At 44.0% G+C, this 21,110-nt stretch overlaps 1 protein-coding gene across 1 annotated transcript in view; it reads right to left on the reverse strand.

The window, feature by feature from the left end:
- Positions 1–343: 343 nt before the first annotated feature.
- LOC137664051 (antigen WC1.1-like) overlaps positions 344–21,110 on the reverse strand; it is a gene marked incomplete at its 5' end in the record, with an annotated part of 31,298 nt that continues 10,531 nt past the window's right edge. Inside the window, 10 exon segments of the mRNA XM_068401775.1 lie at positions 344–450; positions 3,188–3,259; positions 3,262–3,468; positions 12,561–12,628; positions 13,214–13,304; positions 13,614–13,751; positions 14,055–14,090; positions 14,283–14,597; positions 14,684–14,746; positions 15,507–15,821. Of these exon segments, the coding sequence (XP_068257876.1) occupies positions 344–450; positions 3,188–3,259; positions 3,262–3,468; positions 12,561–12,628; positions 13,214–13,304; positions 13,614–13,751; positions 14,055–14,090; positions 14,283–14,597; positions 14,684–14,746; positions 15,507–15,821 (1,412 nt within the window).

Here is a 21,110-nt window from a genome sequence, read left to right on the forward strand (position 1 = left end):
CACAAATTTGAGAAGAGATCTTTAAACATTTTCTAATAAGAAAATATCATACATTGAAAAATCAACTCAGTAGAAAAAAAAATTCAATGAAAATATTTAGAAATAAAAAGCAAAAACTGTCCAGGCAGTCTTGGCAACAAGAAATCACAAGGGAAATTAGAAAGATTTTCTTAACAGTCATGCTTGTATTTCTTCTAAGTATGTAATTGCTTCTATGCAAATAAACCAAACTTAGGTAAACTAGTCCTAAATGCAGGTTGTTATGATTCTACTAGTACCCGATTAGCATTTTACAAACAGAAGTGTATTTCCAAAAGTGGTCAGTAGAGCTCAGCAGTCCCTATCAGTGTTCCAGCTCTTCAATGTCATCATAGCCTGTATCTTCAAGAGCAAGGGTCGCATCTCGCTCAGCCTCGGAGATCCCATTTCCTGACATATTAGGACTCCAGTCTGAAAACATGAAGGGAAGAACACTGAAATAAATGCAGACCCTGTCTTTACATGGTTGTGCAGCTGGCAGCATGGGCTGTCCATTGTTTACTCCAGAAATTAGAACCATAGATACCTGTGGCTGTGAAAGACCTGAGAAATGCTTGTCTCATCCTGCCTCCTGCTACCTGCACATGTATCCAAGAATCAAGCTTACTGTTCCCAGAAAACAGGTTACTGCTTTAACTTTAAACACTTCTAATAAAGGCAATTCTTCAATATCGTTAAATAACCCAACTCTGTTTTACTGCCTCAAGTGTTATCTGACACACTGCAAATTTAGTGGATCTGTCCTTGTCCAGCCCCCAAGTGTGCCCTGATCTGGCTCCTCCCAGAGCTATCACAGGAGAGTGCTCAGCCTGTTGCCTGTGTTTGAAACTCATTAACAGAATGTAACCCATGTGGGTGTGTGAACTGGAACGTGGGTTCCAGGACTGGTTACTGGATAGACTGTCTAAGGCCAGTTACTGGTGGAAGTATAGTGTTCGTGTGCGTGGGGGGTGGTGTGTGTGTGTGTGTGTGTGTGTAGGTCTGATTACCAGAAACTGGAGCAGGTCTGTGGGTCTCCAAGGTTAGTACATGCAGGTGACAGCAACTTGAGACACCTAGGATCCAGGGGTAGCTACTGGATAGACAAAGTGTCTAAGGCCAGCTACTGGAGGGATCCATATCATGTGTGTACATATACATTTTCCATATACATTTTCCACCAATGGGCTTTCATCCTGGTCAGCCAGAGAGGGGAATGGGATGAGGCCATTGGTGCTGCTTGTGTTTGAGTGCTATTTTTCTGTCTGTGTTGGCTCTACAAGCCAGCCTTGTGTATCTGCATGTACGTATTATATGTGTGTGCATGCCTACACATGCTCAGCCTCGCTATCGGCTGGACCTAAGGACATGGAAGCTCCATCAGACAACCAGATTTAGCAAACCCTAGTATCTTCTGATTTGTGGAAGACAAACAAATGATGAGAGAGGTGAATATAGCTTAACTATACACAGTTTTTGCAAACAGCAAAGGTTGTCAATACAACTGAGCAGCTTTGTGTGCAGTCAACAGCAAGTGAGGTTCACAAAGACACTGAGCATTTGTTTAAGAAAGGTAGAAATGTATACAACTTTATACATAATGTTAAAATGAATATAATCATGGGCTGTTAAAAAATTCTCTAATGTTTCTCTAATCACTTTAAGTCCTAAAATATTTTGATTATTTTTTCATGCCTTCACTCTATCAAATGTATTTATCACTACCCCAAAAGGTGGAGTTCAGCTGCTGATCAGAAGGTGGTCCACACCACCTGTGAATATTAAGTGCACAGAGAAAGAGAAGTCTATCTTAAATATTTTTGTTAATTCTTTTTGAATTAGGTGGGCCTGACAAAATTTAGTGCTAGGATAAAAACCTAGCTGAATCCATCCTTCAGACGCTATCCACTGTCTTTAAGAACTCACAGAGAACAGACTCTGGAGGACTGGGAAAACATGGACAACATATGCCTATTTTTAAGATGGTGTGTGTGGAAGAAGAAAAAAGATTAGAAGCTACAGAAAGTTCAACTTCAGAAAAATATGAGAACAAATAAACTACTTGTAAGGAGACAGAAGAAAAAAGCAGGTAGATAACACAGATTTTTCAAAAATAGATCACACTAGATAAACCTGATTTTTCTTTTTGATTATCTAAAAGTGCTTTTATAAGGAAGTAGAGCAAATTGTCACTCACCTCACATGATATTTTTGTAAATAAACTAGAGAAATATGGTCTCACTCAAACCTCTGTAGACTGGGTACAAATTCAGTGAAAAATGGTATTCTTAGTGTAGCTCACTGTACCAGGTAAGATTCTTTGACAGCCCTACATACAACTAAGTATTTTTATTAAGTCCTAAGATAAAATACACGTGTTCCTATTATGTTTTGCAGATGATACCATACTATATTATAATTCAAATGTTCTTGGCAAGTTTTGATGAAAATAGAATGAAATCTAATAAGGACACTTACAAGACTACACATGAAGGGAGAAACAATCAACTGCATAATTAGAAAGACTGGTGTCTAATGATATGTGGTGTTTTACAAAGCAGGATTTGGAGTTGCATCAAGCCAGACATTGAACACTGTCAAGAGTGTCATGCTGTTGCAAAAAAAGGGAGACATCACACTGGCATGCATAAACAGAAGGATATCCCATAAGACATATGAAGTGGTCCTTCTGCTCTACCTGACACTAGTAAGGTCTTAGTACCACGCTGTACAGAAATACTGTAAAATTTTGGTTTTGAAACACTTTTTGAAAGATATGGGCCTACTGACATAGCCTGGGTGGAGACATACAGAATGAGCAGAGGTCTAGTCAACAAGACCTAAGTAGAAAATTGACTAATTTAGGTTGCTGCAGTCTAGAGAAACAGAATACAAAACAGAACTGAGGGGAGATATGTTAACAGTCTTCGAGTACTTAAAAGGCTGTTAAAAAGGTGAGTGCAACTCCTCTATCCCCACGGTCATTATAGTAAGAAGTAACAATTTTAATTTGTAGCAGTGAAGACTTAGGTTAGGCCACAGGCAAGAATTTTATAGCTGTAAGGAAAACACAGCATGGGTATAGATTATCTGCAGAGGTTGTGGAAACACTGCTACTGAATGCTGTAAGAACAGAATAACAAACATCCAACCTACACTCTTTGTGTACGTAGGTAGTGTTCCTTCCTGACAGTGGTTAGACAAAACCTAGGTGATCGCTTGAGGTAGCTTCCACCTTGAGTTCAGTACAGTAACTATAAATTATGAAAACTAACAACACTGTTCTTCTGGCCTCACCTGTCCGTGAAACCTTGTTTCTGTCACTTTCTTCAGGGATACCAATGGGTTCCTGTTCATTCTGCTCAGAAAGAGAAGCATCTTTAGGTCCAGGAGCTTCCGTCACATCATCATAACCATCTTCCAGGGTATCTCTAGGCAGTGGAGAGGCCTCTGGAACGGTACAGGTATTAACCATAACAGGGAGAGATGTTCCACTAGAGAGAGCGGTAGCTGATGATCCAGCAATAAGGGCCTGTAATACTGACATTATCATGATGATAATGAACAATAATAAACCAACAATAATAAACCAGGGACAGACCTGTTGGAGAGCAGCGTAGGGGAAAGGGACCTGGGGGTCCTAGTGGACAGCAGGATGACCATGAGCCAGCAATGTGCCCTTGTGGCCAAGAAGGCCAATGGCATCCTGGGGTGTATTAGAAGGGGTGTGGTTAGCAGGTCAAGAGAGGTTCTCCTCCCCCTCTACTCTGCCCTGGTGAGGCCGCATCTGGAATATTGTGTCCAGTTCTGGGCCCCTCAGTTCAAGAGGGACAGGGAACTGCTAGAGAGAGTCCAGCGCAGAGCCACGAAGATGATTAAGGGAGTGGAACATCTCCCTTATGAGGAGAGGCTGAGGGAGCTGGGTCTCTTTAGCTTGGAGAAGAGGAGACTGAGGGGTGACCTCATTAATGTTTATAAATATGTAAAGGGCAAGTGTCATGAGGATGGAGCGAGGCTCTTCTCCGTGGCATCCCTTGACAGGACAAGGGGCAATGGGTGCAAGCTGGAACACAGGAGGTTCCACATAAATATGAGGAAAAACTTCTTTACGGTGAGGGTGACCGAACACTGGAACAGGCTGCCCAGAGAGGTTGTGGAGTCTCCTCTGGAGACATTCAAAACCCGCCTGTATGCGTTCCTGTGTGATATGGTCTAGGTAATCCTGCTCCGGCAGGGGGATTGGACTAGATGATCTTTCGAGGTCCCTTCCAATCCCTAACATTCTGTGATTCTGTGATTCTGTGAAGAATCCTCCTGAAGACTCTAAGGTATTCCAGACAACAGTGATATAGCTGCAATAATTGTTATACATTGCTGTAACAAGTAGAAAGTGGAAAAAACCATGGAGGACAGGAGGGGGAAGAAGATCTGGAGAAGGAGGCAGTTAGTGACAGGGTTTATTTCAGAATAAACTTCCCCATTGCATTTCATAATTGCACAATGACATTACTCCTTGTTTATCTCTGTGTAGCACTTGCTTCCCTGTCTTTTCATTGCTTTGACCACCTTCTGTTAAATTTCTCTGAAATGGTCTTGCTAAGTAGCCACTCTTGGCCATTGGCCTATGGACATGTGGTTACAAACTTAGGCCAAACCTTTGGAGAAAAATATCTGCAGTTCTGCTTCTCTTCTCTAGGCTGAACGACCCCCAATCTCTCAGCCTTTCTTCACAGAAGAGGTGTTCCAGCTCTCTGATCTTTTTTGTGGCCCTCCTCTGGACCCATTCTAACAGGTCCATGTCTTTCCTGTACTGAGGGCTCCAGAGCTGGATGCAGTACTCCAGGTGGGGTCTCACCAGAGCGGAGTAGAGGGGCAGAATCACCTCCCTCAACCTGCTGGCCATGCTTCTTTTTATGCAGCCCAAGATATGGTTGGCCTTCTGGGCTGCAAGCGCACATTGCCGGCTCATGTCCAATTTTTTGTCCACCAGTAGCCCCAAGTCCTTCTCTGCAGGGGTACTCTCGGCCCATTCATCCCCCAGCCTGTACTGGGGATTGCCCTGAGCCAGGTGCAGGACCTTGCACTTGGCCTTGTTGAACTTCATGAGGTGAGGTTCATCTTTGCCCGTTTCTCAAACCTCTCAAGGTCCCTCTGGATGCTCCCTTCCCTCAAGTGTATCAGCTGCACCACTCAGCTTGGTGTCATCCACAAACTTGCTGAGGGTGTGTAGAGGGGTTTTTGGAGGAGAATGGTCATGTAATGAGCCAGAAGTATGAGAATATGGAGTGAGGGCCTAGCTGCGTGACAAGATTCATGTAGCTAGTGTCAACAAGCCGACCTTGGAGAGATGAGGAAAAACAGCAGCTGAGCAAACAAGACTTGAGGGAGTAGCCGGTGGGAACCGAACACGGAGGAGAAGAAACAAGAACTGATGGAGCCAATTAAGGAAGGACCAGTGGCAGAGCAGTGACCAATCAACACATCAAAGAAGAGTATGTTTAGTAATATTAACGAATAGCAATGCACATGCTTACAGCCAGGGAAAGTACAAAATGTATAAAAGGGACAGCTTATGCTTAATAAAGTGTCTTCACTTTGATTCACATTGGATTGTGTGGAGGCGTGTTCCTTCTCCTCAGATGGTGACCCCGATGAGACGCTGATCGATGGCAAGTTCGGGGAATAGCCCAGAAGGAGGTACACCGGCTGGAGTACGGCTCAGCGGGACTGAAGACCGGGGCGAGCCGGAGGACGACTCGCAAGAAAAGAATAGTACGTTGCAACGGGACACCCAGTGAGGTGAGCAGCCGGGGGAAAAAGGAGATGAGCCAAAATATTTCTAAAGAAGAAAGTGTGATAGTAAGGCTTCTCCGACATATCCTCTCTAAGAGAGGGGTAAAATACAATGAGCATTTGCTCCGGAGACTATTGATGTAAATAATTGGTGTAAATAATTGTAAATTATGGTGTAAAAAGAATAATTTGCCAGCTACAGCGCAGACTGCTTTCGAAGTTAGTACGTGGCAAAGCGCTGGAACTTCTCTGTTTGAGGCTGCCTCAAGGAGGGACAAGATTGCCACTGTGTCGTTTGACGACATGGAGATTAGTTATAGACTCACTGGAGCAATTGAAGGAGGACAGAGAGGCAAAGGCGGCGGCTGAGGCGGCTACAGCTCCTTTCACAGTGACTTTGCCCTCCGCGCCGCCAGAGCCTCCCCCCCCACCGCACCGCCAGAGCTCCCCCCCCCTCCTCCGCGCCGCCAGAGCCCCCCCCCACTACTGCGCCGCCAGAGCTCTCCCCCCACCCTCACCCTCCGCACCGCCAGAGCTCCCCCCCCGCACCGCCCTCTGCGCCGCCAGAGCCCCCCCCCACCGCCCAGGGAACAGCAGCGGAACATTGATCCTTCTACCGTCCTGTTACCGGAATCTGAGACTGAGCCACCCATAACAGACCTTTCTGAAGAGGTGGAAGCGGGACATAATTGCTGCAGAGCCCGAGGGTCGGGAAAGTCGGGCGGTGGCGTGGAGGAGTTATTCACGCTGCAGCCAGTCCAGGTTACTGTGTCTGGCCCGGACCCGGCCAGGTTCTGGAGAAAATTAAGAGAGCATGCACTTGCGGACGGTGATTTCGGGGCCGCGGCTGCTGTGGGTGGCAGGGTATTGGCTTGCTCAGTATATCGAGGGGACGGAAGCGGCCCACCAGAATGGGAGCCATTCAATTGGGGAGTGATTTGCCTTAGACAAACAAATACAAAACGGGGCTGCTAAAGAAGCATTGTTACAGTTAGCAAAGGACAACGCAAATGAGGACTGCAGGAAAGTTATTGCAGGGATGGCAAATCGTAACCCCACGTTAACCGAGCTAATGGATGCTTGCGGGAAAGTAGGAACCACCACATTTCAGATGGAGCATTTAGCAAAAACTTTTGCGGCAGCAGTTAAGGTAGTTCATTGTTGTTATACATGCGGGCAAAAAGGTCACTTTAAGAAAAACTGCCTTAAGAAGTCGAAGCTGAGTGGGAGAGGTAACTCTGTTTTGATGTGTCATTGCTGTGGGAAGCTAGGGCATTTTGTGAAGCTGTGCAGGTCTCAGTATAATGCTCAAGGTCAGCTGATAACAAGCAGCTGCAGAGTGCAGGGAAACTGGAGAAAGAACGCGGGAGGGAACCGTGTGCTGACACAAATGAATCTTCCCAACCAGTTCCAGGCCTAAGCAGTCAACTCACAGCCCGAACCGCAGGGAGCGCCCGGCTGGATGTTACCACAGCAACCGCAATCACAACAGAGAATAGCAGAGTGCATAAGGTACCACTGAATGCTGTGGGACCCACTAGAAATGGGCTAAGTGCACTATTACTCGGATGTCCTAGTGTAACCTTGCAAGGTCTATTTGTTTTACCAGGAGTTATTGATGCAGACTATACATTTTGGTTATTGATCTGAAAGATTGTTTTTTCACTATCCCTTTACATGAAATTGACAAATGCTAATTTGCTTTTTCAATACCTAGTAGGAACAACATGGTGCCCTGTCAACGATATCAGTGGACGGTATTGCCGCAGGGCATGAGGGGCAGTCCCACAATATGTCAATGGTATGCAACAGAAAAAGGTACATTGTGTGGATTTAGAGACACCAGTAAGTTTATATGTAGCCATTGCCAGCTGTCATCCCATGGGATTACTGGGCCAGTGGAAGGAGCGCTGGCAGGATCCACTACACGTTATAGAGTGGCTGTTTTTATCCGTTCAATACAAAAAACAAAACAAAACAAAACAAAACAAAACAAAACAAAAAAAAAGCGCGCTGGGTATGAATGCAATTATATACTACTGTAAGACAAGGACCCAAGGAGCTCTTTTTATCCTTTGTTGAGAGGCTACAAGAAGCAGTTGAAAAGCAAGTTTTTGATGTTGGTTTACGAGATACTCTAGTTACACAATTAGCTAGGGATAATGCTAATGCTGAGTGTCAAAAGATCATTGAAGCTTTACCTGGAAAAACAGATTTGAATGCTATGATAAAGGCATGTGCAAAAGTGGGTACTGTGGAACATAAGGCTCAAGTTATGGCTGCGGCCGTACTTGGGGCTTACGTCATCACAATTGCAGCCTATATTCCAATTGTTAGCAGGGGACACAACTTTAACAGCACCACGACACACTAAAGTGCAGAGGTACAGCAACTGATTACAGAAATAGAAAGCAGGCTACATTCCAAATTTGTACATCGTATTGATTTGAATCAGGAAATACAAATTATCACTTTGTTTGATAGGCAAATTCCGTATGCAATAATTGGTCAATGGAATTCAGAATAATCAGATTTGCTACATGTATTGGAATTGGTTGTTTCTACCTTTAAGAACAAAGAAAACTGTCTCCATGATTGCAGAGTTATTGGCACAGATTATCATCAAAGGACGGATGTGATGTCGGGAGCTTGTGGCCAGAGATCCCTGCATCACTAACCGTTCCTATTGCAGCTCAATATTTTGAGTGGTGTATGGCTAATAGCTTTGCTTTGCAAACAGCCATGGAGAATTTCTCGGGACAGGTTGTTTACCACTTGCCCTCCCATCCTGTTGTAAAATTGAGTGCGGAACTTCCAATTGCCATGAGAGTGTTGTGCGCAGACACTCCTGTGGATGGAATTACCATTTTTACGGATGGATCTGGGAAAACAGTCAAGGTGGGCCTTGTCTGGTATTCTGACGGCAAGTGGGAATCTATGGTAGTACAACAAAAGGGTTCACCTCAGGTGGTAGAATTACGAGCTGTATTAGAAGTATTTCAAAATTTCCTCACTCCCTTTAATTTGATTACTGATTCAGCATATGTAGCTGGCATTGTAAAGCAATTGGATAGATCTGTTATAGAGCATATATGTAATCAGTGTGTTTTTGAATTGCTGCGAGCTCTGTGGCAAGAAATTCAAATCCGAACTGCATTGTTTTATGTTCTACATGTAAGAAATCATACTAATTTGCCTGGGTTTATTGCAGAAGGCAATGCTTGAGTGGACTCTTTGGTTTCTGACCTTACAAATTCTACTGCAATGACTGTACAGGTGCCGGACATTAAACAGCAGGCACGTATGTCACATGAGTTTTTTCATCAAGGACATCGGGCATTACGACGACAATTTCATTTGTCACACAGTGATGCTCGGAATATCGTGGCCATGTGTCCTTATTGTCAGCAACTGCTGCAACCTACGCCGATACAAGGAACCAATCCTCGAGGACTGCAGGCCTTGGACATTTGGCAAACAGATGTAACTCACATGGCTGAATTTGGCAGGTTAAAATATGTTCCTGTAACAATTGACACTTTTTCTTCTTTGATTATAGCTACAGCGCAAACAGGCGAATCCAGCAAACACGTTCAACGACACAGGCGTTCTGCTATTGCAGCCCTGGGCATTCCACAGACGACTAAAATGGACAATGGCCCAGGCTATGTGGCACGTGCCACACAGGACTTTTTCCAACTGTGGGGTATAACACATGTAACGGGCGTCCCACATTCACCAACGGGACAAGCTATTGTGGAGCGCATGAATCAAACTCTGAAACACCTTTTACAAAAACAAAAAGGGGGAGAGCCAGGGCTATCTCCTCCTGACAGGTTGTGTAAAGCGCTTTATGTACTAAACTTTTTACGCTTGCCACAGGACTACTCTGTACCTCCAGCGGTAAAACATGGTGCAGGGTTAAAGGGAGGTATGGAGGCTTTTCAGAAAGAACAGGAACAAGCCAAAGTGATGGTAAAAAATGGGGTGACTGGTGTGTGGGAAGGTCCAATGAAATTAATAACGTTGGGTCGAGGGTATGCATGTGTCATTACAGATACAGGAGCCAAATGGGTACCAGCTAAGTGGGTGAAGCCGTGGCTACAAAAACAACCCGAACTACATGAGCCAACTCAGGATCTGCCTCGGAACACTCACCTCTCGAGAGATCCAGTGCCCTGACTGCGGGAAGTGTGAAAAAAGGTTTGCGTGGGAGGTATAGAAAAGGGAGCAAAAGGCGCAGTCATGATGAAGCAAGGGGTTGTTTTTTCTGTGTTAAGCCTGCTTTGGATCCTGGACCTGACAAAAGGTCATCAACCGATAGTCCTTCCACCGACACCATGGAAGGGGAGTCACAACGTTTGGGTGACTCTGATGCGGAGCCTGAACCCGACACAGTCTTGTGCCTCCTTAGCTCAGCCTGAACAACCCTTTCATACATTTCTAGTGGGGGTCCCCTTAAACAGATCTGAAAGCAAAAATTACGAAAGGGTCTATTCCTAATTTGTGGGGATAGGACTTGGCCAAAGTTGCCCAGTAAGAAACTGGGAGATCCGTGTACCATAGGTAAATTAAGTTTACTAATGCCTATGTGAAAAGTCATACTAACCATACTAACCTACATAAGGCCAGGTAAAAAAGAAGTGTCACTAACATAGGGATAGAATGTAACAATGCTGACCAAGGGTTAACACAATTGTGAAATTTAGCTTGCTAGGTTGCAAAAAGAGCTGATCAAACTTCTAGAATTTTAGGAACATTAGCCAATGATGTAGATAGTATCCGACATGCTACCTTACAAAATAGAGCTGCTATAGACTTTTTATTATTAGTGCACGGTCACGGATGTCAGGAGTTTGATGGGATGTGTTGCATGGATCTGAATGATCACTCCAAGTCAATTCATAAGCAGATCAAAGAGCTCATGGATACCACACAGAAAATACGGGAACAGCATGGGTTTCTGGATGACTGGTTGGGTAATCTGGGAATTGGAGGGTGGCTGGTCGGATTGATTAAAATGCTATTGATGGGATTGTTCGTGATTTGTATTATCATGCTTGTATTACCATGTTTATTCTCCTGCTTGCAAAGGGCCCTGCAGCGGATGATAAACACGGCCTTTCTGGCTCAAGAAAAGAAAGGGGGAATTGTAGAGGGGTTTTTGGAGGAGAATGGTCATGTAATGAGCCAGAAGTATGAGAATATGGAGTGAGGGCCTAGCTGCGTGACAAGATTCATGTAGCTAGTGTCAACAAGCCGACCTTGGAGAGATGAGGAAAAACAGCAGCTGAGCAAACAAGACTTGAGGGAGTAGCCGGTGGGAACCGAACACGGAGGAGAAGAAACAAGAACTGATGGAGCCAATTAAGGAAGGACCAGTGGCAGAGCAGTGACCAATCAACACATCAAAGAAGAGTATGTTTAGTAATATTAACGAATAGCAATGCACATGCTTACAGCCAGGGAAAGTACAAAATGTATAAAAGGGACAGCTTATGCTTAATAAAGTGTCTTCACTTTGATTCACATTGGATTGTGTGGAGGCGTGTTCCTTCTCCTCAAGGGTGCACTCGATCCCACTGTCTATCTCATTGATAAAGATATTGAACAGTACTCATCCCAGTATGGACTCCTGAGGGACACTACTTATTACTGATCTCCATTTGGACATTGAGACGTTGACTGTAAGTCTTTGGATGTGGCCAGCCAGCCAGTTCCTTATTCCTTGAACAGTCCATCCATCAAACTCAGTTCTGTGAGTAGCAAGCTCTCTATAATTCCTCAGGGGCAGCTAGCTCTATGCTCTGTACTTAACTGGAAGCCATCCCTCAGAGAATATTAGTTTTCACTGTTTTGTAGTATACACATATACACATGAACCTACAAATAATACATATATAAAATTAAAAGTCAATCAAAGCACTCCTATTTCACTCTTCACCTAGTACTCAATGTTCAATCTGAATAAGAAGAAGAGATCTTATTTGGAATAATAGCCTTCTTGATGAGCATTTCAAAGCAAGTAATTAAAAGTTTTCAGTGTAACTTTAAATAATAAAAACCTTAATATAAGAAAAACAATAGAAAATAAAATTAAAGGCATAGCACAGCAGAGCGTCAGGGATATGGGCAGCTGAGGTCCAAAACTGCTCATGCCTTTGGCAGTTGATCTCTCTGAGACAAGGCAATAGCTAAGAGAGCTTTTTGATCAGCTCCAGGAAAATGCAATTCTTCTTCAAACACTCGCTCTCCCTCAGCTTTTTCAAACTGAAACCCCCCATATCTGGCAAACTGCATTTTCTTCAGATGACTAGGATTAAAATTCTCTAATCAACTCCAATGGTATGCCAATGTTCTTATTTGGAGCATGTTTTTCCTCTGTCGTAGTTCTCCCCATTTATCTCAGAAATGAAAAAACAGCTTACAAGCTGCTACAGTTGCAATTTCTGGGAGAAGCAGTTGTCAAATTGTTGGATTCACGTGACTGGATCCTGTGAAGAATGCAATACTACCAGCAAACATTTGTTTTCAATGTCTCATATAGAAAAGACTAGCATTTGTATGCGAGATTATATGACATTCTTCCACCACAAAAGTTAAACAGAAATTTTTGGTTGACATCAAAACATCACTGGTGGACATGAAGTGTGGCAAGGAAAAAGTTTTAGTCACCAATAATGCTTTGGAAATTAAAAGCTACCCTGATTTTGGGTCTCTTTCTTTGTAGGATCCCCGTCTTCCATTACCTTGAGTTGTTCCAGGACCATTTTCTTCATCACTGTCCCTGCTATAAAACTGTGCCTTTGTTTTTGGACTCTCTGAATAAGAATCTAGGCAAATGAGAAAGAGTATGATATCAGATTAAACTCTCCTTAGCTGCTAAGATTGCATTGTGGGGAAAAGAGTAGGCCACAGTAATAACGACCAGGTCAAGCAGATTCTTGGGCAGTTAGTATTACTCCTGCAAGGTAAAGGGCTTACAGTGGAATAGCTGAGAATCCCTCAGGGGCCCCATAACACCTCTTGTGGCTCATGGGGGAGGCAAGCCACGAAGGGAGAAAAGCAATCGACAAGAGGAAGCCTACAGAGACACATAGCTACTGTGAGGGAGATACAAATTATTCCTTTATTTATTCCTGCTTTAAATAATTGCAGTGAAAACCTTTTTTTTTTTCATGTTGGGTTTTTTTGTTTGTTTGACCTATACTGATCTATGGCGTCAATGACAGCACAAAATGAATTGTCCCTAGGAGAGGAATTGGCGGAGTCCAGTGGGCTGGAAGCATCTCTCCTCAAATCTAGGAATTTTCAGTTTCTCAGTAGATTTGGGAGTTGCAAAGTATCAGATTGGGATCTGGGCCACCAGGAGGAATTCTCCCTTGACAAGAGCAATACATACAGACCTGAGAGGCCAGTCATGCCCTGCTTTTCCCTCATCAGTTTATAGTCAATCTCTTCATAGACAGCCTCAGAGAAGGCGTCATAGGATACTCTGGAGCCTGAAAGTAAAAGGCAATGATCACTCACACAGTCTCTGCTCATACCCAGGCTGGGGTCATGAAAAGGAGAAGTGACCTAAAGGAGTCTACATGTCCTGGTTGGTACCCAGAAAGTCACCAAGGAGTACTTACTGAGGATAAGCACTGCTGGACTCTTTCACTGCCAGATGGTAAGTGAAAATCTCATTGTGGCAGCAGATGCCATTCATCTCAGTCACCCATCCCCCCAGCTTTCTTAGCCAACTAAACACTGGCCAGCCATGTCAAGGAGGCGTTTCATACCAGTCCTGAGGGACCCACCTCTCTGCTGTGCCCTGGCACTTCGGATCTGTCCAGCAAGAATGGCAAGGACCAGGCAGAGAAGGGCTGCCAGGATAATGCAGAGGATGACAGGCGTTGAAATTCTCACAGTGTCTGTTGCAGGGCGGCGGGGAGGATCTGAATGAAAATGAAGAAGCAACAGGTAGAGAATCAGGTGACCCAAAGGTCTGTTCCTCTGTAGCCTCCTGCTGTGCCCATGCTAGCAGGGTGAAGCAGGTCACCTGCTGCCCAGTTGTGGGTCCTGCTCAAGCAGCTAGAATTCAGCAGCTGGGGAGAGTGCCACTCGGCTCTCCTTTACCAAAGGCTGTGGGAGATGCTTTCTGATGAGTTGGAATATACTGATTTACCTGCTATGCAGTATCAAGGACATCAAGTCCTCATTTGATGAGAGAGAGAAAGCAGGAGGAAGGAATGTTTTACCTGCTGCAGTGGGTGATGCTGTTGTTTCTGTCACACCTGCAAAAGAAAGGCGAGTCCAGATTAAGGAAGAGGCAAGTGTGGAAAATAGAGAGAACATCACATCATTTGTGAGGTTCCTGCAGTCAAAATTATGAAGGGGCTAGTCACTGGGATGTACGGCTGACATTATGTTCCTCTATCCACCTCCTTCGCAGATCTGAGTAATGAACCAAAGGACCAGTCACTAACCAGAGCAATCCACAGCAGCGTCTTCCTTATGATCACAGTTTTTGCCGAACAAGGGCTTCGTAGGACAGTCCCAAAGAGACAACTCTGTTCCTTTACAGTGCACCTTCTCCAACCAGATGGGACCAGTCCCTTCCCCAAAGGCAGCTTCACTCAGAGCAGACACAGCAGATCCACAACCCAGCTGCCTGCATACAACATTAGCATCTGCCATATCCCAGGAATCATCACAAACTGTTCCCCAAGAACCTTGGTGCCAAATCTCCACTCTGCCTGAACATCCATCCTCTCCTCCTATGACTCGTAACTTCTCCCTGTCTGCAAAACACAGAATCTTTCTGTATTGCTGAAACAGCAGGAAGGTCAATAGGGACAAATAAGGTGAAACAAAGAGTTAGAGGTACCTGAACAACTTGTAGAGTTTGGACACTCAGCAAATCTGGCTGGAGATGTTGCCTCTTTTCTTCCTGCAGAATTTAAATACTGAAGTAAATTATTATTCTCTGAAAAGAGTGAGGGAGTATAAAATGCCTGAAAGTTAATAATTAAGTTATTTTTTTTCTATAATATATATGTGGCCTATTTAGTAGTTGGTGGATCATTATTTGGGTATCACTGTGAATTACATAATTTTCCTGATGACTGTGCTTGCTTTCTTCTTGTGTGAGGCAGCTGCAATCCCTTTCAGGATATCTGAATGCCATCTGGAATTCATTAATATTATAGTGGGAACCCACAGGTATGAAATACTGTCATAAGAGCAGGCATCAGAAATGGACCTTTAGAACTGAAGAATTCATACACTTGTCCCTGGCTATGTGCATGCACGTGTGTGCATGTACATATGCACTGGTATGCCTCCATACATGTGGAAACAAACACATGCATGCCTCTTGACTTCTTGAGAAGTCTGATCCCAGTTCAGATCTCACAGACTGACTGTGTATCAGATTTTTGCTTTAAAAATATACAACGGCACCATCCTATCAGGGACTTCCCTGGGATTTCCACTGGGTAACTGCACTTGGTGACACTCATGTAATTTTAAATCACTCATTTACATCAGGGATATAGACAAAGAAAAATGTTTGTGCCATTTGCATGAAACTAGAAATAATATATACCAGCTAACAAATGAACATGAGGTAATTACTACAATGTCCATATATGCATGCATAGGTTTATGTATATGTCTGGAGAGTCCTGTATAGATGAATTTCTAATTACCAGTGCAAGAAATATGAGTCTCTTCTGCTCGGTTATCACATGACTGAGGATCCCAGGGGTCTGACTGACATTGCCAGAGAGAGCTATGTTGCTCAGTGCACTCAATGTGGTCCAGCCATGTGGGCCCAGAACCTCTGCCATATTTGAAGTCTCTCGCAATTTCTCCACTATCTCCGCAGTTCAGGTGTTTGCACACAGTTATTGCAGTGAGTTGAGACATACGATTGGAGCAAATACTCCCCCATGTCCCATTGTAGAAAACTTCTAGCCGTCCAGCACAGTCATTGCCATTCACCAGCTTCAGAGCCAGGAACTCTAGAAGTGAAGACATAAAAATTGAATTAGAGGGGTCTGATTCTGCTAGGAACTTGGCTATGATGAGTGAAATCCAGAATCTGCTAACAATCCTGTTCATCACTCTGAATGAGAAAGTGCCAGAGGAAACCACTTCAAAAGTGACAAACACTTAAAACCAAAGATCATACAGTGATCCTCTCTGGTTAGCCAGCATTCACCAGCATCTACATAAACAAACAACAGTGATGGTCACACCCCACAGCTGCAGGCATATTTCTTTGGTATGTTGAAGCATAGGTGCCATGTGCTCCTCTGATTTGTTGAAGTTTCAGTGTGCAATGACATGTTTACAATAATTTCAGAGCCGGCTGGAAGGGCTTCCCTGCAGAAGCACAGGGCACCCTTGCAGCCTCATGTGACTGAAACCCTGCCAGTTATAGCCAATACATTTCACCCCTCACCTCTGTGAAATACCTGTTGAAGAAGTGTTTAAACATACATCCATTATAAACTCCACTTTATCATAATCATAAAATATATGCATTATAAACTCTACCCTTAGTCCCAGACAATAGGTATTGACATTGTAACAATGTGCACATATGGCCAATAAAACGCTACCTCTCATTCTGGGAGCCACATTATAGCAGTTAACATCATGCCAATCTCAACATATATTTATTACAAAATTCAGACCTTGTCCCTGCAAAACACATGAACAAGAATGTAGTTTATGAAGTAAAGTAAGATTACTCTCTTCTATTTACTTTATGTAAAGGCACACATTTCATTGCTCTTTTTCCAAAGACCAACCAGTAAGTAAACTCTATTCTTCAGAGACCACTTTCTTAGAGATTTCAACAGTTGCAGGCTTCCCAGTCCAAGCATCCTCAGGGCTGGCTGGTACTTTTTATCACCCAATTGAGCTCAGTTTTTCTTTTGGGCTGCTATGACCAGTTCCTGGCTCTAGGTTAGCTAGCCATGCAGCTTCCTGAAGGTGAGGATGTCATACATTCCCTGATAGATCCTTTCCCTCGTGTTTTTAGCATGGGTTTAAGTAAACCATTGCATAGCTCTACTTTTCCAGCTGCCTGGTGATGTACCCACTGTACTCATTCTTGAATTGTTGTGTTTTTGTAATGACTTACATTGTCTGATTCCTGCCTAAGTGGCATTCCATGGTGCCAACAGATATGTTCGTTTATTCCTTCTAGGGTGCTACCTGCGTTTGCTGTCTGAGCGGGGAAAGCTTCTAGCCACCCTTGTGATGCTCTACCACTATGAGAACACAGCATCTGCCAGTGGTGCTGGGGAGGAAGGGGTTGGTCTATATGAACCACTTGCCAGGCATCTCCAAACATTCATTTTTCTTGCTGTGCATACTGTTTCATCATTCACACTGTAAGTTGTGTTATTCCACAGACATCATACTGCCTAATTGCTTGCATTATATCTTTCCAAGACAAGCCTAAGCAGCCTTCTCTGTCCTTGATCCCTTGCAGCATGCTCAGCAGTTTCATAGGCTCATCTATTTAAAAATAGTTTTCGTTTATGCTCCCATCCCAAATCTCTACTGACAGGTTGAGCCAGCTGGTTAGCTTGGTTGCTGTTTTTCTCTTCTTGAGTTCCTCTGAATTTGGGATATATGAATTATTAGCATAACATACTAAGGAGGTCTTTCTTCAAGCAGCTATTGTACTACTTTCCATACTTCTGCTCAAAATGGTTTTCCTCACTGCTGCCAGTTATCACAATTTCATTCTTTAAGTGATTTCCTTACCACATTATTCACCATCCAGGAGTCTGTATATGTGGGTCTGTTGATGCTCCTGAGTATGTTTCAAGGCTGGTTTCAAGGCCTTTCAAACTTCTTCATGTCTCCCTCCAGATGGCAGCTTCTCCTGTAGAGGGGTTCCAAGGATTTCCACCTCCTGTTTCCTGCTGTACTGTTACAGGATCCATCAGTGAACAAACTCTGTTGTTTATTTTCAGTACTTAGTTCATCATATGCTAGGGCTTCGACAGCCAAAGGTGTTTGGTCTTCCTCATACTATTGATTTGCTGGCCATCAACTTAGTAAATTCAACTAATCCTGGTCCAGAGTTTGAACCAGTATGTGCAGACTGGCAAAGGGCCACTAGCCATTTTTGCCATGTAGTTGTGGTTGCTCTTCCCTCAGTAGTTTTGAATCATTGAACCTAAAATTCAGGACACTAGTCTAGGGCATAACCACAGTGACTGCTCTGCATTCACTTCAGTGTCACTCAAACACCCTCTCCATATGCAGCAAGGACTTCTTGTTCTAGAGGCGAGTAGTTATTTTCTGCTACTTTGTGGCTCCGACTCCAGAGTTCCAACAGCATCTCTCATCTCTTGAGATGCTCATTGCCACAAACTCAATTTGATGCTTTTCTTTCCTGCATGTGTATATAACATTTTTTTTTTATATTGCTACCTACCCATATTGGTCCTAATGCCATGGCATGGACTATCTTCTGCTGATCAGCTCCAAAGCTTGCTGGTGTTCCTCTTCCCACTCAAAATGTAGCTTATTTCAAGTCACTTGATACGTGGGTTTGGTCAATTGGCTGTAACCAGAGATGTGCATACATCAAAATCCAGTAATGCTCAAAAAGGCCTGGGTTCTTGTTTATTGTGTGGAGGTCCATGGTGCTTATCCAAGCAATTTGGTCAGCTGGCATATATCTCCATCCATTTTACATGCCTAAAACCTGTATTTCTTGAGGGAGCCTTTTTACTTTGGAGTGCTTAATGGCAAATCCAGCACTGAGAGGTAATGATTTTCTATAGCCCTTTACTTAGTACTTCTGGAGTTGTTCCTCCAATCAATACGTTACCAAGGTAGAGGAAAAGTTCTTTGGAATTCTGTTGCTTTAAATTTTGGTGGATGATGCCATGACAGATAGCAAGAATCCTTGGGACAGCTGTTTCCAAGCGTACTGCACACCACTCCAGGTACTGAAGTCTTGCTTCTTTGACCAGTGGAATTGAAAAAAAAGGATTTGCAATATCAGTTATAGAATACCAGATGTATTCTTTAGCTTCTAGCTCATACAAGAGCTGCAATATGTCTGGTATTCTTTAGCTTCTAGCTTATACAAGAGCTGCAATGTGTCTGGAACTGTAACAGCTAATGGGGGTGTGACTTCATTCAGAGCTCTGAAGTCTATTGTAAACCATCGCTCTCCAGCAGACCTCCACACAGGTCAAACAGGACTGTTGTAAGGTGACTGTGTGTTTAAGATCACCCCTTGTTTTCCAGGGAAACAATTAGTTTTGGGATTTCATCGGTGGCCCCTTGATCAGTTTGATACTGCTTTCAGCAAATTACTTGGATTGCCAAGGGACCGACACTTGGGTCTATTTAAGCAAATTCAGCAGTCTTTGGGTGATTAGAGAGTTCTGGGGAGTCCCATAGCTGGTCCTCACCCGTGCAAGGCACACTGCCTATTCCAAAAAACCCAAAGCCTTCCTGTCCCATCCATCCATCTCCAGTGCTCAAGAAAGTCAATGCCAAGGAAGGCAGGGGCAGTAAGGCCAGTGGCAACAAGTAAGGTGTACCAAACCCATCCATTCAAGCTTAGATTCCCTTCTTCCAGAGCTGGGCATGTTTCTCTTCCAGTTACTCCAAGAACTATTTGTTTATCACTGCAACACAGAGATGACAATAGGGTGCACTGAGCACCGCTATCGTTAGGTATCTGCCAGGGCACAGCATTGTTGAGGCAAGGGTGCCTGGCTGCCTTGTCTGGACAGTTTAATAAATTTGATTAGCTTCATCCACTGCCAGGCCAGGGGAGCAGTAAGTTCAAATCAGTTGTCAGAGCAGTATGTGGTCCAGAAGTGGGGGTAGCAAAAGGGAATGTTTTGAATAAGCTCTCACCTCTCTCCTGTGCTCACAATGGTAGGTCTATGAAGGGCTTTTCCTCCCAGTCTCTCATATTGTCTCCCTTTTCTTTCAGATATGTCCTAAAGTCCCGGTGTGTAGGAAGGGGACATGCAGAATTCTCATTCTCTCTTCATGTTTTTCCTGAGGTTGACCATACTGCTGGATCCTCAGTACTATCCTCATCCATGTGGTTAGCTTGCACTCTTCTGGCATCCTCAGTCCAGAATGGTATACATAGGTCACTCCTTGATCAACAGGGCATTCCACCAAGTGGTACCAGAGGAACATTAATAACTGTGCCTAGCCATTGGAGATTTCAAGCCCTAGCATTAGTGATCACAAGCTTTTCAGGGTCCCTTTCCCTTTGCCTGTAACCACACTCCACCAGTCCAGGAAACTGCAGTTGATTATCCCCTTCTTCCCAGTCCTTTCAAATGAGTATTTTGTTTTTAGGATCAGCACAATTAGGCACTGCTCAACATAACATATCTCTCCATAAACGGATCCCAAAGCCCTCCTACATTGTTCAGGACACTGTTTACAAGTGGCTTATGCCCAAAATCCCCAAGGTCCTACTGTCTCAAACTTTCAGCTGCACTCATCTGCTCTGGTGTCCCAGCAGTGCCATAGCCACTGCAGAGCAGTGACTGTAAGTTTTTCCACATTTCTCTATTCATTTACACTCAGAGTAAAGACCTATTGAGTGGTCACCGCCTGGGGAGCAGCATCCCCTTTTCTGTAGGGCTCCTTAATTAGAATTATAGAATCATAGAATCGGTTTGGTTGGAAAAGACCTTTAAGATCATCAAGTCCAACAGTTAACCTAGCACTACCTATTCCACCACTAAACCATGTCCTTAAGCACCACATCTACAGCTACATCTACACATCTACATCTTTTAAATACCTTCAGGGATGGTGACTCATCCACTTCCCTGGGCAGCCTGTTCCAATGCTTGACAACCCTATCAGTGAAGAAATTTTTCCAAATATCCAATCTAATCCCCCCTTGGTGCAACTTGAGGCCATTTCCTCTTGTCCTGTCGCTTGTTACTTGGAAGAAGAGACTGACACCCACCTCACTACAACCTCCTTTCAGGTAGTTGTAGAGAGTGATAAGTGCTCCCCTGAGCCTCCTTTTCTCCAGACTAAACAACCCCAGTTCCCTCAGATGCTCCTCATAAGACTTGTGCTCTAGACCCTTCACCAGCTTCATTGCCCTACTTTGGACACACTCCAGCACCTCAATGTCTTTCTTGCAGTGAGGGGCCCAAAACTGAGCACAGTATTCAAGACGCGGCCTCACCAGTGCCGACTACAGGGAGATGATCACTTCCCTAGTCCTGCTGGCCACACTGTTTTTGATACAAGCCGGGATGCTGTTGGCCTTCTTGGCC

Source organism: Nyctibius grandis, chromosome 5 (assembly GCF_013368605.1).
Source record: "Nyctibius grandis isolate bNycGra1 chromosome 5, bNycGra1.pri, whole genome shotgun sequence".
Classification (NCBI taxonomy): Eukaryota; Metazoa; Chordata; class Aves; order Nyctibiiformes; family Nyctibiidae; genus Nyctibius; species Nyctibius grandis.